Source organism: Balaenoptera borealis (genome assembly GCF_965194805.1).
Source record: "Balaenoptera borealis genome assembly, chromosome: 6".
Classification (NCBI taxonomy): domain Eukaryota; kingdom Metazoa; phylum Chordata; class Mammalia; order Artiodactyla; family Balaenopteridae; genus Balaenoptera; species Balaenoptera borealis.
This window is the reverse complement of record NC_138863.1, coordinates 35,114,815-35,132,949: the sequence shown is the minus strand read 5'-3', so window position 1 is coordinate 35,132,949 and position 18,135 is coordinate 35,114,815. Positions and strand designations below refer to the sequence as shown.

Here is an 18,135-nt window from a genome sequence, read left to right as displayed (position 1 = left end):
GAATGACTGTCCCTGATAAATCATGACATTTTCATTCTTTTGGAACAGACAAAAGGAATAGTTTTCCAAAGTCTTGCTCGATTCTTATTTTACCACTTGTGTCTTTATAATTACATAAGTGGAGTGAAAATAACCCATTATTTTAAAAAGTCTTTAGGGGGCCACATAGTGAGCAGACATCCAGATTCAGATCTGAACCCCCTCCTGGCCGTGGGCAACTGTACCCTCAACTTGCTATCAAAAGGTAAGTGACAACTCCTTCTTAGGGATTATTAAACCCTGTTCCTCCTACCCTTTTGCCTCTCTAGGGATGCAGGAAGTCCAGTTTTGAAAATTACTGTCCTTTATAATATTAATAATTCCTTCTGCCTTTCTGGATGCTTGGAAAGTTGGTCAGTCTGGTCCTAAATGCACACACACCCAATGTCTCCATCTCTTTCTTTTTGAGGACTTGTGCTAGATGTTTTCCCATACTTGTCACCTGACATCAACCAGTGTTTGTTAGTGTCCCGGTGTGATCTGAATAGTGGAGAGAACTCTAGGCTATTGACAACGACTGGGCCCCTTTGTCAGAGACTTTCTCCAGGCGGTACAGGAGCGTGTGACACCCACGTCATGCTCAAGCTGTCGTTGATGGAAGCCTGCAGACCTTTTTCTATTGAACAGTGCTTGGGCTTCATTCTATATTTATTTACTTGAGTTTTTTTTTTTTGAAACTAAGTCCAGGACTTTTCATTTATTTCTTTTATTTTAACTTTGTCGACAATTATTAGGAAGTTTTCATTGGTCCTCTATACATCTGTTTTGTTTTTTTTTTTCATTTAGAAATATGTACTAACTTTCTGTTAGCTGCATTGTTAAATGCCTACTCTTCATGTCATCTAAACCCCAAAATTATCTTAAGGAAGAAGATGTACATTCAGTTATCAATTTAAGTAACATCTTTTAAAAAAATCATTTATTGAGAAATAGGTTTTTGATGTAAATATGATCATCAAAAGCTTCTTAGCTTTATCCCAAAGTCCTATTTCATTATAGCTTTAAACAGTTCCTCCCCCCAATATACTGATTAAAGAACAGAAATTCTTTTGGTGCTGAGAAAAGATATAAACAAATAAGACTGCATCCCACTAGTAGAAAAATTCATTAAAGGCAATTTATTTATTCACTACTGTATCAAGTAGGGTTCTTGGTTATAAATAAATGTTTGTTGAATGACTTTATTAGAATATCAAAAGGGATATTAATGTCCTCTCCCTTCTTACAAAGCTCAAAATGAATCGTGCTGTTCAGAAAGAGTGCTAAGGTCCAACTCTACCTGACCTCTGGTCTACTCTGCTAGATATTTTTATTTATAATCAAGCAAGGAAGGCAAAAAAAAAAAAAAAAGGTGGGCCCTAGATGGGAAGAAACATTGCAAGATGCCATTTCATGGTGAAAGAGTTTTAAACATAGGAAGAGCACTTTTTTTCTCAAACAATAAATTTCCTGTGATATTTGGTAGAATTATTTCCCAAGTTTTGGGATTTTGATTGTTTAATAGAACAGATTCCAGGGAAAGTGTCATTTCTTTCCACAGAAGGAAAAAGACAGATTCCTTTAAATGAGCAGTTTCTCAGAAAGTGCCCCAGTGCTGACCTTAAGCCTGAAGAAATCTTGATCTCAGTGAACATCTCTTATTCGAGGAAGGTGAGAATGTCCTTTCAATTTCTTGGTTTTACTTGTGAGTGCACAGCTTGTTAATTCCAACATAGGGTGGGTTAAGAAAAGGTGTTGAGTGTTTGCAGTGGAGAATATGAGGATTTGTGAATAGTTATTTTTCACTTGTGTTCTGTAACCCCCATCATTGCTAGAACCTGGAGGCCTTTGACTCTGCCTTCCTCCCCAACCCTGCCCGTCACCACTCTCTCACTCTCTGTGTCTCTTTCTCCCTCCCCACCTTCCCCCCACCCAAACCAAACTCTAAAGTTACTTTCTTACAGATTTTTAAAAATTCTTTGTCCCGTGAGGCTTTTTCCTAAATAAGACTTGAAACTATACTTCTACTTATATCTTGAGGTTTTGAAGAGGCTATAAATTTGCAATAGAACTTAATGGTAAGAAGAAGGGCTTTGGAGTCAGACTCAAGAGTGAATCCTAGTTTTAGACCTACTTTGACCCTGAGCTAATTACTGAATCACTCCTAATTACAGATTCCTCATCTGTAAATGCGAATAATCAAGCTTGCCTTGGACGGTGTATGAATTTGCTAGGGCTGCCGTAATAAAGAACCACAGACTGGGTGGCTTAACTACACTCTCACTTCTGGAGGCTGGAAGTGTGATATCAAGGTGTTGCAGGGTTGGTTTTCCCTGAGGCTTTTCTCCTTGGCTTTTAGATAACTATCTTCTCCCTGTGTCTCCATGTGGTTTCCCTCTGTTTGTGTCTGTGTCCAAATTTCCTCTTCTTGTGAGGACACCACCATGTTGCATTATCGCCCACCCCGATTATCTCATTTTAACTTATCACCTCTTTAAAGACCCTATCTCCTGATACAGTCACATCCTGAGGTACTGGGAGTTAGGACTTCAACTTATCGATTTTGAGGGGACACAATTTGGCCCATAACAGAGAGTGTGACAAGGGTCAAGTGAGGCAACATAAACAAACTGCCTTGTGCATAGTTGTCCCTCAGTGTGTGTCTACAGGTGCCACTTCACTTTTGCTTTCAGCGGGAGTTTGTGTCAGCCTTCCGACAAGCCCAGCGGCAACAGAACGCGCTAGCGATAGTCAATTCGGGAATGAGAGTTTTTTTTGGAGGAGGAGATGGCATCATTAGAGAGTTATCCATTGCATATGGAGGCGTTGGTCCAACCACCATCTGTGCAAAGAATTCCTGCCAGAAACTCATCGGAAGGTATGGATTCATGTCCTTAGTCTCCAAGTAATAGAGCAGCTCTTTTTGTGGTGTCATGTAATTACAAGAAGAAAAATGCTTACTACCTTTCTGTTTAATGACATGGAATTCCAATAAGATCTCATGATTATTCCCATGTGTCTTAGTGAATTCTGAAGTGGGCACCATACAGTTTGTGTGTGTGTGTGAACCCATCTCCCGATAGTATATAGACACAGTAAGCAAAGTGAGTAAATCTGCATTCTTTATTGTAAGAGAATAATTTACCATTATGAAAGATAGATTATGGGAGTTTGTTTTATAATAACTTGCTAAATGCACGTGCATACCTAACTTTTTTATTTCTATACGTAATACTAGTCGCCAATATTTCTTGAGCATTTACTAGGTACCAGTTAACATTTCAGAAGTAATAGACTAACGGTTTAAACCACGATCTTGATTGAGCCACACTGCCTGGGTCCAGATCTCAGTTCAACTCCTATAAATTATGTGATCTCTGTCAGCTTACTTAATCTTACAGTACCTCAGTTTCCTTATCAGTCAGGGAGATAATCACACCTCATAGGACAGTTGAGAGGATTAAATGAATGGATACATATAAGGTACGTAAAACAGAACCTGGCATGCAGTAAATGTTCTAGTGATATAGGGGGCAGTTACTCCTGGGCTGAGGACTTAACATGAGTTGTCATTTCTTTCTCACGACCATTCCAGGCGGTGTGTTCTACCATTACTGTGCTTTTACAGATGATGAACTGGGGGGCCCAGGCCAGACACCTCGAGAGTGGGGGACTGGGATTTGAACTTGGCTTGCCTGACTCTGGAGTTTGTACTCTTTTCCTCTTGCATTAAACTGTCGCTATTTGTCTCACAAGCTCACTGAGCCTGTGAGGTAGTGAGTCCTGTTGGGCTAGGAGTCTTCTCTTTTGACGCCCACAGGCGCTGGAATGAAGAGATGCTGGACGCAGCTTGCAGGCTGATTCTGGATGAAGTCTCCCTCCCAGGCTCAGCCCCAGGTGGGAGGGTGGAGTTCAGGAGGACTCTCATCATCAGCTTCCTCTTCAAGTTCTACCTGGAAGTGTCACAGATTTTGAAGAGGATGGTAAGTGGAACCGACCATGCGTTACCTTTCCCAGTCTTGGGGGCTCTGGGGATACGCAAAGTGGCGGCAACAACTCCCTGCCAGATAGCTGTAGAATAGAATAGAAAAGACAACCCACATCGGAGACTCACGGGCTTGCTGGGCGTATGGCAGGCCGTCTGTTGATGGGGTGAGTGTTTGGGGAAGAACGGCGAGTAGAGCACAGAGTTGTGCGGGATTTGGTTTAATACCACTCAGTTATTTTGTTTCTGACCTGTTGTATGTCTCCATGGTGTTCAGAAACTTGTTAATGATTTGAATGTATTTTCCCTTAGGAAAGCGTTTCTTCCACCTGTCGAGGTTTACCTTTGTACGTTTGGCTTTCTTCTCTGGGTTCAGCTTTGTTTTCCCTCACTTGTAAGATGGTAATGGCAGCCACTCCACAAGGTTATTGAGAAATGGGCCATCATAGGAAAAGGCTTCATATGGTCCCTAATGCTTCAGAGAACCATGGTGAAGACTGCCTACTGGGAGTCATAATCACAGTTGTAAGCATCCGGGCATTCCTTCACCTGGCCTCCCTTATGGCAAACAATTAGAGTTACAAGACTCTTGGCTAGGGAGGATACAACTAAAAAAAGTTTGGAATAAATTTGCTAGACCCAAAGGGAACTTCAACCATATTGGTTCATTAATCCCAAGCTACAATCAGCAGACCAAACTAGACTAGAAGCCAAGAACATTCCTCATGTGGTATAGAAATTAGTATGATCACTTTTTTTTTTTTAAATAAATTTATTTATTTATTTATTTTTGGCTGTGTTGGGTCTTCGTTGCTGCACGCGGGCTTTCTCTAGTTGCAGTGAGCAGGAGCTACTCTGGTGCGGTGCGTGGGCTTCTCACTGTGGAGGCTTCTCTTGTTGCGGAGCACAGGCTCTTGGCACGCGGGCTTCATTAGTTGTGGCATGCGGGCTCAGTAGTTGTGGCTTGTGGGCTTTAGAGCACAGGCTCAGTAGTTGTGGCGCACGGGCTTAGTTGCTCCGCGGCATGTGGGATCTTCCCAGACCAGGACTCAAACTCATGTCCCCCTGCATTGGCAGGCGGATTCTTAAACACTGCGCCACCAGGGAAGCCCTAGTATGATCACTTTAAATTAGAGGCAGAGTTCTCTCTTATCATTGCTTCTGAAAGTATCTTCTCATTATACATGAGAACTAAGAACCAGAACAGTTGTATCAAAGTTTTTAGAATAGAAGCTTGAAATCATATATAAGTGACATATTGTTACTAGGTAATCAAAAGAGAAAAAGTAATAAAGCCAACTATAGGCTCCTCCAATTAATAGCAAACTAATACAATTTATTGGATGAATCAAATGATATAAATTACAGCTTCCGTCTTGTAGTCTTTTACCTTCTATTCAATTTCCTCTATTAACATTTCTCTGCTATTAAAAATAATAGCCTTGGGCTTCCCTGGTGGCGCAGTGGTTGAGAATCTGCCTGCCAGTGCAGGGGACACGGGTTCGAGCCATGGTCTGGGAAGATCCTACATGCCGCGGAGCGACTAGGCCCGTGAGCCACAATTGCTGAGCCTGCGCGTCTGGAGCGTGTGCTCCGCAACAAGAGAGGCCGCGATAGTGAGGGGCCCGCGCACCGCGATGAAGAGTGGCCCCCACTTGCTGCAACTAGAGAAAGCCCTTGCACAGAAACGAAGACCCAACACAGCCATAAAATAATAATAATAATAATAATAATAGCCTTTGTTGGCTTTAATTTTCTGTTAAAAATTTTAAATTGTAAAAAATAACCATTAGGTGCACTGTTCAAAGTCTTGCCTAAGGACCAAATGACCCACTTTTCCTCAACTCTAGGAAGTGTTCCTCCTGGGGCCCCAGAATGCTTACTGCTGTGAGGTTGTGGCAGAGATGCAGCCCGCCGCATTTTCTCTTCTTCCTGATTGGCCAGGTGGTACAAAGCAGAGCTTGATGCTCATTTGCAATGGTGTACCTTGGCTCTGACTTTTTCCTGGTTTAACTACTCTCTTCCTTTCCAATTATTTACTTAGCTTCTACTTTCCTGTTTTATTGGTTTGTAAGTCCTCAAATCATTTAGGAAGGCATGTGAAAGTATCATAAGAAACATAAAGATATTGGGAGTCAGTAATCTACTGTTTTCACGTGGCTCTTTGTAATATGTGGTCATACGTATGGACCTTCCAGAGTGTGTGTCCTGGAGGTCAGGGAGAACCCTGTTTCTACTTCCATGATTCTGAGTTAGGCAAGTACTTGACAAATGTTCGACTTTACAGTAGAGCTGCTTGGTAAGAACCGTGCTAGCCTCCCTCCCAAGACCATTCTGGCATATTTTAAATATCTACAATGGTTCTACTTTTCAGGAACCTGTTCACTATCCTAGCCTTACAGACAAGTACGAGAGTGCTTTAGAAGAGCTTCATTCCAGACATCACTGGAGAACATTAAAGTACCAGGTTAGTGGCTTTTTTCTTCTTTTTAATTCAAAGGTCCTGGGCTAAAGCTTCTTCACTTATCTCTCAGTGATTGTCAAGATGTATTAGCCCAAGCTCCCCTTCTGGAGAACCCACAGCCTTCTTCACTGTTAATTAAAATTTCAAAATCAATGCAGTATTGTGATTAAAAATAAAGCTAGCAGTGGTAATTTTTTTAAATGTCTGTTTTCAACTTGAGGACTGTGTGTTTTGTTCTGTGACCTTGTACCACTGACATGAACAAGCTGCCTAGTATTCCACATGCTCTTGCCCTTGACATTGTGGAAGTCAGAACACAACCAAAGTCAGAGCTGCTGATTTATTTTGTTTGAATGTGGAGATGCTCTGCTCCCCCAGTCCCCATTCTCCAAGTGTTTTCTCTGTGAGTTAGAGTTTTAGAGTTGAATCAAACGTAAGTTCTAAGAGCTAATTTCAAGGTCTCCTAGTGAAAGCTGCCTATTAGAACACAATTCCTCATGACTTTCAAACAGAATTTTCAGCTACAACATCATAAGAGTATCGCCTGAAGTCCTCCTATTGGTAAACTGGATAAGATTCAGTGCTTTTCCTTGAAATTGTTATCAAGAAACTTTACCTTGAGAGTTTTATTAAGTCAAGAACATGAAAAGGCTTTTTAAAGATTCTTTTTAAATAGATTCAGTTCATTGGATCTATTGTTGAATTTAGTTATAAAAGCTTACAGTATGTCATAACAAACAGTTCCCTGTTGGTATATATCTCTTCAGTTTTTAGGTTCAATATATTCAAAATTCAAATATGCCAAACTCCACTGAAAGTGTTGAAAGTGATCATTTTGAAAGTCAAAAATAGCTTCCCTCTTCCCCCGTGTAAAATACGACCACTGCAACGTTTGGCTTATTTATAAATACCCTAACATTGCCTTGACCATGGAATAAACTTCAACAACCACAGGAACAACAACAAATTAATGGGCTTTCAAATCATCCAAAGAAAAGTGATAATCTTCACATAGTTTGTTATTATAGATTGCAATACCAAGTTTTGGAAGTAGTGTATCTCTCATATATATGTTTTATTTTTGTTTTCCTCTGGGTTTTCACACATACACATACATGCGCGGGCACACACACATACACAAATACCCACATTGCTAGAGGAACTTCAGCAGTCATGACCAACATTTTTTTTCCCCAAATCAGTTAATTTGCTTAAAAGCCTTTTGACAGAGATCACCAGTTAGAGGAGACAACATTCTTTCCTCCATGGTATCTTTAGCCATATAACAAGCACAAGCAAGTAATCAAATACAACCCCTTTCATTAGTAGATTCATCACAACTGACTTTTTAAAAAAAAGTGTTATAGCTTCAGCTAAATTAATCAATTTTATATTTATAGATATATATATCAAAGATATATTTTGGGATTTATCTTCAACCTTTTGGCAGGCAGGGCTCACAGCAAGGTTTCAAAATACTTTTTTCCCAAAGCAATGATGTGTTTCAGTATTTATAGTAAAAAGTATTATGTCATAGAAAACTCCCAGAGCCTATGTAGAGATCTATGAATGTGTTTCCTTAGTGTCTAAGCTTATGGATTACCTGGAAGTTTGCTCTTGAGGATAGAAAAAATCTCTTTGGATTAAAAAAAAAAAAGATGTGGGTGATTTTTCATTCAAATGTTGTTCAAATGGAGAACTCCACACAGCATTATAGGGCAGCACAGCGGGAATCAGTCCCTACCATCTGAAACAAACCGGACCTGATACATTTTTTTCTTTGGATCACCACCTCAGCTTCTCAGAGAAGAGGGAGAAGAAGCCTGCTGAGAGCATTTGGCCGTGAGGATGGGGCTGGTGTGCATTGGGGCTGATTCAAATCCCTGTTCATATTGCCTGAACCACAACATGTAAAATTTTCTCTCATTTCCCCCCTTCCCCTACGTTTGTGGCCTAATGTCCACCTTTATTTAACGGTGCCTAGGCCAAGTTCTAAATTATTTTTTTTCATAATCTTCTGCTTTCTAGTTTATAAAGTCAGGATGAACACAACCACCACAAAACAAAACACAAAGACTTAGCCAATATTCCTTTTTTGGTGCATTGTCTTGTACTAACTACAGTATTGAAGTTTACATTTAAGTGAAGCAAATATGGGCTTTAAAACAAGAAATGTTTATCAGTAAGTATATATTTTACTGTAAAACAGTAAATTTTATATGAAATAGAAATAAGTTCAGAGCATCCTACACATATGTCTTATGCCAAATTCATTTGAGAAATGACTGTACTTTCTACGTATAATTGTCAGGGAAAATTTGGCTGATATTTTACTTGTTGTCATTTATATTATAAAAACAATAGGGGTTTTTTTCTCATTTCTCTAATAACCAATAAAAATGCTGAACGCGTTTTCAGATTACATGTGCCACTCTCCTTTTCCCTCTGACAGATCAGAGGTTTCTCCAGGTTCCTGCCTAAGGAACCTCTGATCTATCTCAAGCTGAAGGTTTATTTTTTGAGTCCCTCAAGGAGGTTGGCAGTGACTGATAGCCATTCTTCTCGGGCCTCGTGAGCAGCAGAGGGGCTTGGGGAGGTGTCTTTTCACAGATACCTTTATGTAAAGTTCCCATCGTAACCATGCTGGCTTTCCTCCATTCATGGTATTTGGTAAATGGAATCCAAATGTTCAGAAAGGCAAAGAAAGCAAAACACCTGCATGAGAAGAAAACATGACAGTTGATCAGTGGGATCCCAGACAGCTAGGTTCTTTCCCTTCCATTCTGTGGAGCAAGAGCCTCAGAGCACTTTCGTTGAGCCAAGGGAAGCTTTGACTCTGGCAAATCTGCAGCTGTGATTGACATGAGCTGCCACTCTAGGTGGAATCAAACATCTCATGTATTGTCAATACGTACTAAGTAGGCTTTCTCAAACTGCACTTTCTGGGAATCAAATACAATTGTATTTACTTTTTAAAAATTTCTCAGATGCCTTACATGATCCTGAGCTGGAAACAGGTCAGCTTCTATGGCTTCTTTTCCTCCCAGTAGAGGTGTTGACCAGCGTGTGTTCTGTTGGTGCCTTTTCTGTCTTCCCTCCTGCTGTGTGATGTAGAGGAGCACTGAGAGCCTCATCTCAAAGACAGAGTCCGTGCCTCACCCAGGCTCAGGGTGACCCCGTGAACAGCAGTGTGGAGCAGCATATGGGGTGGGAAAGGGAGCCTCCATAGCTTTTTCCGGGCCTTACCTTGGCCGACCCTCCTCATGCCCAGGACTTCCTGAGAAAGCCTGGGGGGTCTGGCCGCAGCCCTGGTGCCGGATGCAGTGCTGACCCCGCGAGTTGTGGACGGGGCAGCTCGGCACTGCTTCGCAGGCAGCTCCTCCTGCAGCGCTCCAGGCCCCAGAGCTGCCTTCTCCTTTGAGAGTAGCCTTTTGGGAGTGGCCGCTTGGCTGGCAACTTTCCTGGAATTTCCGCCTCCCACAGTCCCATCACCAGCCCCCTCGGCAGCCCCAGCCTTGGCCCTGGTCTCTGAGCTTGGTCTATACCATGTCTCTTAACCCTTCTTTCTTCATACCTCCGATTCTTCTTCTCCCAACCAAGAAAGCTAACAACTCTCTCCTATTTAAAATACTGGAGGAGATGTTATGTTTCTTAATTTCGACTTTGGTTAATGAAGCATATTTAAGGTATTTATAAAACCAGTGGCAAGACATTTTACTCCGTGGGTCTCTAAGAAAAAGTAATATTAGTGAATCATTACTCAAAATGCAGCTTCCTTTGTCTTCATTCTTTATCAGGATTGTCTGAGTTATGAGTTTTACCAGTTATTTCTTAGACTTCCTCACTCAAAGTAGAAAATAAAAAAAGCTCTTGTGGTTGAATGCATGCACTCATTTTCTATAAACATGGTCATCAGGCTTTTCTGCAAAATAGTACATGTGCCATGCTTAGCTGCAACAGTAAAATAATTTTGATAATAAAAGTTAAAGAAATACATGAACATTTGCAAGAGGACATCATTTTATATTGTCAGGAAGAAAGATTTATATTCATTTACTTACACAGATAGAATTTGCATTAGAGATGTTTGTGGTCTATATCAAAATAGTGGGGAAAAAAATAAGAACAACATCATGGCTATACATCCCAGTTTGCCTACTGAATTACTGAAATAGGCTTACTGTCCTGGTGTTATTAATAGTGACGTTTTTATTTTCGAAAGTGTTCTGGTTTGGATGTAAATTATATAGCTCCCCTCTTATGAGAGATGTGCATAATATGATTATAAAAATGTTGATTATTGATTAAACAGAATGCAGACCCAAAGCAGCTTCCTCAAGACCCAGTTGGCCATCCCATCATGCATCTGTCTGGTATTAAGCATGCCACAGGTGAAGCCATCTACTGTGATGACATGCCTGCAGTGGACCGGGAGCTGTTCTTGACTTTTGTAACAAGCTCAAGAGCTCACGCTAAGATTGTGTAAGTGATAAGGTTTTTACCCAGTAGGCAGAAATGATTGCCTTTTTGGCCAAGTCACATTAGTGAAAAGTAACGGTTTGAAGAGGATAAGCTATTTGTTGGCAATGTCCAATGTATTAGATTTGAAGTGAAATGGGATCAAAGTGTAGGCTTCACCACAGTTTGTCCCTCCGTATAATAACTTCATTGTCCCAGGAATTTTTTCCCAATTGTCTGGCATAGAACTATTGGAGGGTTTTGGATGTATCTTCCCTCTCTCGTATCTTATTCTCTGATTAAGCACGTTCTCTGTGGTCTGCAGGCTGCGGGGCCGCTCTGAGTAGCCCTGTTCTGTGTGTCCTCATCTAGGTCTGTGGATCTGTCAGAAGCTCTCAGCCTGCCAGGTGTGGTGGACATCCTGACTGAGGAACATCTTCATGGCATCAACTCCTTCCGCCTTTTAACCAAACCTGAGAAACTTCTATCGACAGATGAGGTGCTGCATTTTTGCTTTCTGTTTTAAAAGTAACTTCCTCAGTTAATGACACTTCGTATTTTCTTAAAAGATAGCATTGAATTTGGCACATCATAAAGGATGCCAGTATTCTTTGAATGCTTATTATAAATCACTATATTCTAACAGTGAATTAGTTCAAAAATATTCATTTTCCACGTAAGTAAAAAGTTGACTAGTTATATAAAAGATACTCGAGTGTTTTATATTTTCTAGTAGTAAGATCATGTGTTGCTTTCATACTTATGAAAGGATATATGAGAAGAGAATAATGACTTTTATTTGCTGATACTTTCCCTGAGAATCCCTTGCCATTGCCCCAGTCTCAGTCCAACGTCCAAGTTCAAGTGGTAGCTCCACCATGAAGTCTTTCCTTATCCTTTAATCCAGGAGTTCTCTCTCCCTCTCGGAACTCACTCTCTCTCATTCGTTCATATGCCATGTGTTCAACAGGCATCTTTTAAGTGAGCACCTACTGCCGTAGGTGAACAAGACCCCTGTGGTTCTTGCCCTTGCAGAACTTAAAGTCTGGAGGAGAAGGCAAAGTGGACCTTTATTGCACTTTCTATCTTATATTGAGCTTATGTATTTATGTCTATGTCTTACCTATTTCTCCTACTTAGTAAAATGCCTTGAGTGAGGGCCCACATCTGATTCATCGGCATATTCCATACACTGCTTCCTACAAAGCAGAGTAAATGAGCAGAGGAACAGTGATAGCATTGTTGCCACTTGAACGGTTCAAATGATTAAAACATCGACTACTGTATCTCAGATTATCAGAAAATGCAGCAAGGGCAGTGTCCAGAAGGTTTTCTGCATAACTCCAGATTCTCAGTTCAGTGTTTACCCAAAAGAGCTTTATCATTTGGAAGAGTCCCTGCCTCTGGCTCTCACTTAGCAGACTTAGTCGATAAAAATGAAAGTTTGGTGACTGAGAGTCTGAAGTCAAGGTTGAACCTCCCCCAAGGCAGAGGACAATGAGAACTATGGCCTTTGCGTAAATGTTAATTAACCAAGCAAAGCCCTCCTGGGCCCTGAGGTGTGTGCGCGTTGATTCTGAGCATCTCAGGGGCGTGTCTGTGTACCAGGTCACAGGGCAAGACCCACGTCTGTGGAGAGCGGAGAACAGAGCTGTTGCGAATGATTGCATCCATTAGTTTCATTCCTTTTTTTAACATTTGTCCTTAGCACGCTATATCTTTAAAAAATCGCTTCATTGCAGAAATTTTAAACACACACAAAAATAGAGACTAGTACAATAAATCCCCATAGGCCCATCACCCAGCTCCAACCATTGTTAACACTTGCCATTTTTGTTTCATGTGTCTCCCCACTGCCCCCGCCCACCCGTACCCAACACACTTTTGTGTGTGTGTGCTGGATTTAACTTTTCTTTAACTACCATTTTTGTTTGGTGATAAAACTACTGTATGTTCATTGTAGAAAAGACCTAATAATCTAATGTCGTTCTTAAAAATGAGTGATTATGTTTTGATTTGGATCACAGTAAAAGGTGGGAAAGAGAATCAAAAGGTCGTATGACTTCTTCCAGTCCTGACTGTTTTACCTCTCTGGAGCCTTAGTTTTGTTTTTCCCCATCCGCTTTCTACCCTGGTCCCTGGGTGACCTCCTTAGGCCGCCTACCTACCCCACCTGCTGGTGAACCGGTGAATGCTCCGGGCTCGCTCTTGGCTCCTGTAGTCACTTCTCTCCTTGAAAAGCCTGTGCTCCACCACAGTTCAGGGCAGAGGTGTGCTCACCAGCAGTGTTGCGGTATCACTCTCTCCCTCCTTCCTCTCTGGGTGAGAGGGTCTGTGACCTTCTGATGCTGCCGGTTCATGAAGGAGAAGCCACCTCTCAGAAGGGCCCAGATCGTGGTGTGGCAACCCCAGGTCAAACCACGGGACTGACTCTTCTGCTGTACGTGAGGCAGCCTCAGACCTGTCCCTCTTCAGCCACCGCTGCCAATGATGCAGCGCAAAGACCTGCACTCTCCCAGTGCCTGAGGTCAGCAGGCCAACTCTGACAAATGTGCTTCCCTACCGAAGCCTTCGTTAACCACAGCACTGCGGTTAAGTCACACGCGAAGGGGTCATTTACTGTGTGTCTAGCTCTGAGCTAGCAGGGATGGGGGAAATGAACGAAAGGAGAGGCCCTGGTGCCTGGCCTCCTTGGGAACAGAGGTCTTTTCTGTGTTGTAGGTATTTTGCGTGGGTGAGCTTGTCTGTGCCGTGATTGCTGATTCCGAGGTTCAGGCAAAGCGAGCTGCGCAGCGAGTGAAGATTGTCTACCGAGATTTGGAGCCGCTGATCCTGACCATCGAGGTAATGAGTTCAAAGGTGGGGCCAGAAGAGCAGATTTCAGTGGCATATCACTTAAAATGCTTTTGACTGCAGAAACAGGAAAGACCATCCAACTCAAAGTGGCTTCCAAAAAACAGGGGCTTTGTTGGCTTCAAACTCTCTCAGTGTTAGCAAGCAAGCTGATCTTCTGCCTCTCCTCCTTGCTGCCCATGGTACAGGCTTTATCTCCTGTGGTGACAGGTTAGCAGCCAGGAGCTTCTAGTTCACGTCCAATAAGCAAGAAAGAAAGCCATTGTCCCAACATCCCACGAGTCCTGGGATCCAGCCTCATCAGGCACTTAGGTCACATGTCCCTCTCTGGATTCATGACTGGCAAGAACTGGTGGTTACTGCTGGTGGGGGGTGGTCAGATTTCTTTGCGGTTTATGGGCTGTGTGGGAGAGTGATGGAGACCTAAACAGAAATCTGAGCACTATTTGGAAGGGGACAGGTGAAAAGAATGCTGGATGGGTAACCAACAATGTTCAGGAGAGGGGACACACCCTAGGACTCCATATACACCTTCACCCAGGCTCTTTCAGGTACACAGTGAGAACCGACAAGATGCTCTATGAAGCATATATTGGTGACACTAGTTTCAGATCCTTTAATGCATATCTTAAGTAAGTATGAGAAATAGATCCTATGATGCCTACAGCTATTTTGGCAACTTAAACAAATTGGGGAACTGCATTTCCTATCCTGTTTTTTAAAAAGGATTTTGAAATTTATAAAGGTTTTCAGACTCATCTCCATGAAATGATATGAGTAATCTTCTGCATATATTTCATTGGTTCTTATAATTGACTAAGTAATAAAAGCATGAAAGTTGGGAAAGCATCATGAATAGATTAGATTCAGCACATACAGACTCAGTGTAATCTCGGAATACAATATTATCTCCACAACATAATAAATAAATTGGTCTCTAGGTGACTAGCATGCTCTGAGGCAGAAAATAAGGAAATGAGTTGGCCAAGGTTAGTGTCTCCAGGAGAACTTGGCCTTGGGTATGTTTCCTATCATGCTGCTTTATGCCAGGGAACATAGAGTTTGTTTCTGGACAATGTCCTCAGTGTTCTGAAATTAAAATAAAATCATGTCAAGGAGACAAAAATATACAAGTTTAGTTGGAGTCAAAGAGTGATTATGCTTTCCACATTTTCCTGGCCAGTTTCAAATTCAAACATTCTGTTCTCTTAAACTGTTTTCATTCATATGTTGCCTGCTCTGCTTGCTTACTTTATACATTCCTTCCTCAACATTGTGTTTCAGAGTTAGGCTTACTTCTTAGTAAGAAATTATGTCCGTAATACTTTATCAAAAATCTTGTTTGTAATTCTTTGCCCAATTCCAGTAGCTAAATATCTTCCCTTCCCCCTCACCCCGCTTTCCAGCCAAATAAAATTCCAAATAAGCAAATAGATACCACTCTCTTCCCACCCCTTCCCCCCCAACTGGGACCGGCACATCTCTAATTGTCTGCCAGAGAATCCCAGCATCAAATACCAAACTTTGACATCGTGGAAAAGAGCTACCGCATGTTTATATCAGAGGTTAAGGTCTCCAAGGTTAATCAACTAGATCAAGTAGATTTAATCAAAGTGTATAGCAAGGAAATATGCCCTGCTCCGTACGCATTACAGTGCTTTTTATCACTTTGCTGACCAAGAAATATTCAGGAAATTAGCTCCAAGCAAGCAGAGCAAGCAGCAAGGGAAGTAGAAAAAGATTAAACTTAAAAAAACAATTGGATTTATAAAACTTAATTTCTGTTTTGAACCTAGGATATCTGAGTCTGAGATTAATAAGAAAATCCTATGAATTGATTCCATTAGGAAGTGTGTTATCAATCAAAATAGGATAAAAACAAGTGGATCTCCATCACTGTCACTACTGTTTAACCTAGCTTATGCTTTTTTGAATTTTTAATAGTTTGAATGGGGAAATGCTATCTAAACTCTTGGCTCACGGGGTCAGGCTGATGACCATGGTGAGAAAACTATGCCCCCGACCAGAATCTCTCATCAATCGTCATGGTCAACAACGTGACCATAGCTAATACCTAGAGTTCTCTGTGTGTTTACCTTGTTCTAAGCAGGCTTCCTACATTAACTCACTAAATGCTCACAACAATCCTATGAGGTAAAAACTGTTATTATCCCCATTCTGATGCAGAAACTGAAAGACACAGTTACCCAAGGTCCAACAGCTGGTCAGCAATAGAAGCGATCCACAGACACTCTATCAAAGACCCTTGGCCCCATGGTAGTAGAAAAAAACCATCCCACTTTTTGAATGGAGGAAATGGCAGGATCACAATAGAACATCCCGTAAGGTATACTGATAGGTCTAGACACCGATTGGTGGCCAGAGGGAACCAGAGTTAGGAGAATCCCTAGCTGCCAGCAGGCTGGAATTTCATGGATGGACAATAATCCATTGTAGAAATGCTGGCAGGAGCTGGCATGTCACGTTTGCCAAGGACCCAGGGATTACAGCAAGATGAATTCCTAAGGATAGGTAAGAAAACCAACCTAGATTATTATAGCTACATCCCTGATTATGTGTACCTGCTACTGTACCCCTTCAGTAGGCATCTGGGAGAAGCCATTAGGAACCAGAATATAAGTGGATTTGTGGTACCCACTCTGGACTTGTAATGGAATCTTTCTTCCAGGGCTGGAGGTCCCAGGTGCAAATGCTGTACTCATACCCCCAAAGGAGGAGCTTGGGGCTGGCAGGCAAGGCCACCATGTCCTTATCACTAGAGTGTCTTCAGCTGACACTGACAGAGCACTTATTAAATGCCGTGTAAGCTCTCTCATGCCTCATTTCATTCTGTTCTTTCCACAACCCTATTGGAGCTATGTGCACAACTCTACCTGCATTTTACAGATGAGGCTCAAAGAGGTGAAGTAATAGACCCACAGTCAAACAGCTGGTAAATGGAGAAAATGGACACAACTCCGACTGGGTCCAGAGCCCAAGATCTAAACCCCTGTGCCTTGTTCCATTGGCTGCATAACATGGGCTGTGGAATGAAAAGAATAATCTGCCTGGAAATATTAGTTCCGTAATGGGACCACCTGGTGCTAGGTGTTTTCTAAGCATACTTTTTTTTTTTTTTTTTTGATGCGGACATTTGCATTTGCTCCATGGGGAGTCTTTCTGCAGCCTGGTTCTCAGCTCAGCTCATGCGATTCCAGAGCAAGAGAAGCGCTGCGCAGACTCAGACGATGCAACATCACATGTGGCTACTGCTGTCGGGCTGGGTCTCTTGCCCCGGGGGCCTCACTTTTCTGTTCTCTTTCTAGGAGGCTATACAACACAAGTCCTTCTTCGAGCAAGAAAGGAAACTGGAGTATGGAAATATTGATGAAGCATTTAAAATGGTGGATCAAATTCTTGAAGGTAAAACTCTCTGAAAAGAATGATGAGAGAGGAAGCAACCCTGGCCTGCCCAGTTGTTATACAGGTGGTGTCTGTTTTCCTGAAGGTCCGGAAACTGAGGCTCAGAGTGGTTAAGGAGCAGGACCACGGTCATACAACAGCCACTAAGCCACGAAGCACTGTGGATTGATAGATTTTTTAAGGCTTTCCAAAGCCCATGTTTCTTTCTGTTTCATCCTTTCTGACTTCTCCCTCCCCCCTCCATCTCTGCTTTCTCCTTCCTTTCTTCTTTCCCTCCCTGTCTCCTTCCCCCACTTCCTTGCAGACTTCCTTTAGTTATGTATATATGTAATGAAAATTAAATTTCCCTCTTGGAAATCAGTTGATTTGAACTTTCCAATAAATTTTTTGTAACTTTTTATTTTGAAATAGTTTTAAATTTCAGAAGAGTTGCAGAAACATTAGAGAAACTCTTAATTACCCTTTACCCAGATTCCCCAATAGACATTTCATGACACTTGCTTTATCATTCTCTGTGTGTGTGTGTCTCTGTCTCTGTCTCTGTCTCTCTGCCTGTCTGTCTATCTGTCTGTCTCTCTACATATATATAGAGAGAGACATATACACACACACACACATTTTTTTCTGAGGCATTTGAGAGTAAGTTACTGACTTGATGCCTCTCTCCTCCTAAATACTACAGTGTCCATTTTCTAAGAACAAGGATATTATCTTACATAAACATACAGTTTTTAAAATCAGAACATTAACATTGACATAATACTATCATTTAATCTACATACTTTATTTGAATTTTGCCATTTGTCTTAGTGATGTCCTTTATAGCAGGAAAAAAAATGCTTTACCGTGGGTCTTAGATATGCCCTGCTGTCATACTGCTGTGCTGTAAAATCCTTCCCTAACGCCTGTCATGCAAGATCTGATTAACCCAGAT

The 18,135-nt window shown here is 41.7% G+C and overlaps 1 protein-coding gene across 2 annotated transcripts in view; it reads left to right on the top strand.

Moving 5' to 3' along the window:
• The window catches only part of LOC309631168 (aldehyde oxidase 1), a 111,423-nt gene that overhangs the window by 55,384 nt on the left and 37,904 nt on the right, over positions 1 to 18,135 (top strand). For both annotated transcript variants that reach the window (XM_082397281.1, XM_082397285.1), the window contains 9 exons: positions 151 to 244; positions 1,580 to 1,689; positions 2,712 to 2,896; positions 3,839 to 4,001; positions 6,378 to 6,470; positions 10,780 to 10,949; positions 11,298 to 11,424; positions 13,647 to 13,769; positions 17,105 to 17,201. In XM_082397281.1, coding sequence (XP_082253407.1) covers positions 151 to 244; positions 1,580 to 1,689; positions 2,712 to 2,896; positions 3,839 to 4,001; positions 6,378 to 6,470; positions 10,780 to 10,949; positions 11,298 to 11,424; positions 13,647 to 13,769; positions 17,105 to 17,201 — 1,162 coding nt within the window. The remainder of the gene's footprint in view (positions 1 to 150; positions 245 to 1,579; positions 1,690 to 2,711; positions 2,897 to 3,838; positions 4,002 to 6,377; positions 6,471 to 10,779; positions 10,950 to 11,297; positions 11,425 to 13,646; positions 13,770 to 17,104; positions 17,202 to 18,135) is intronic.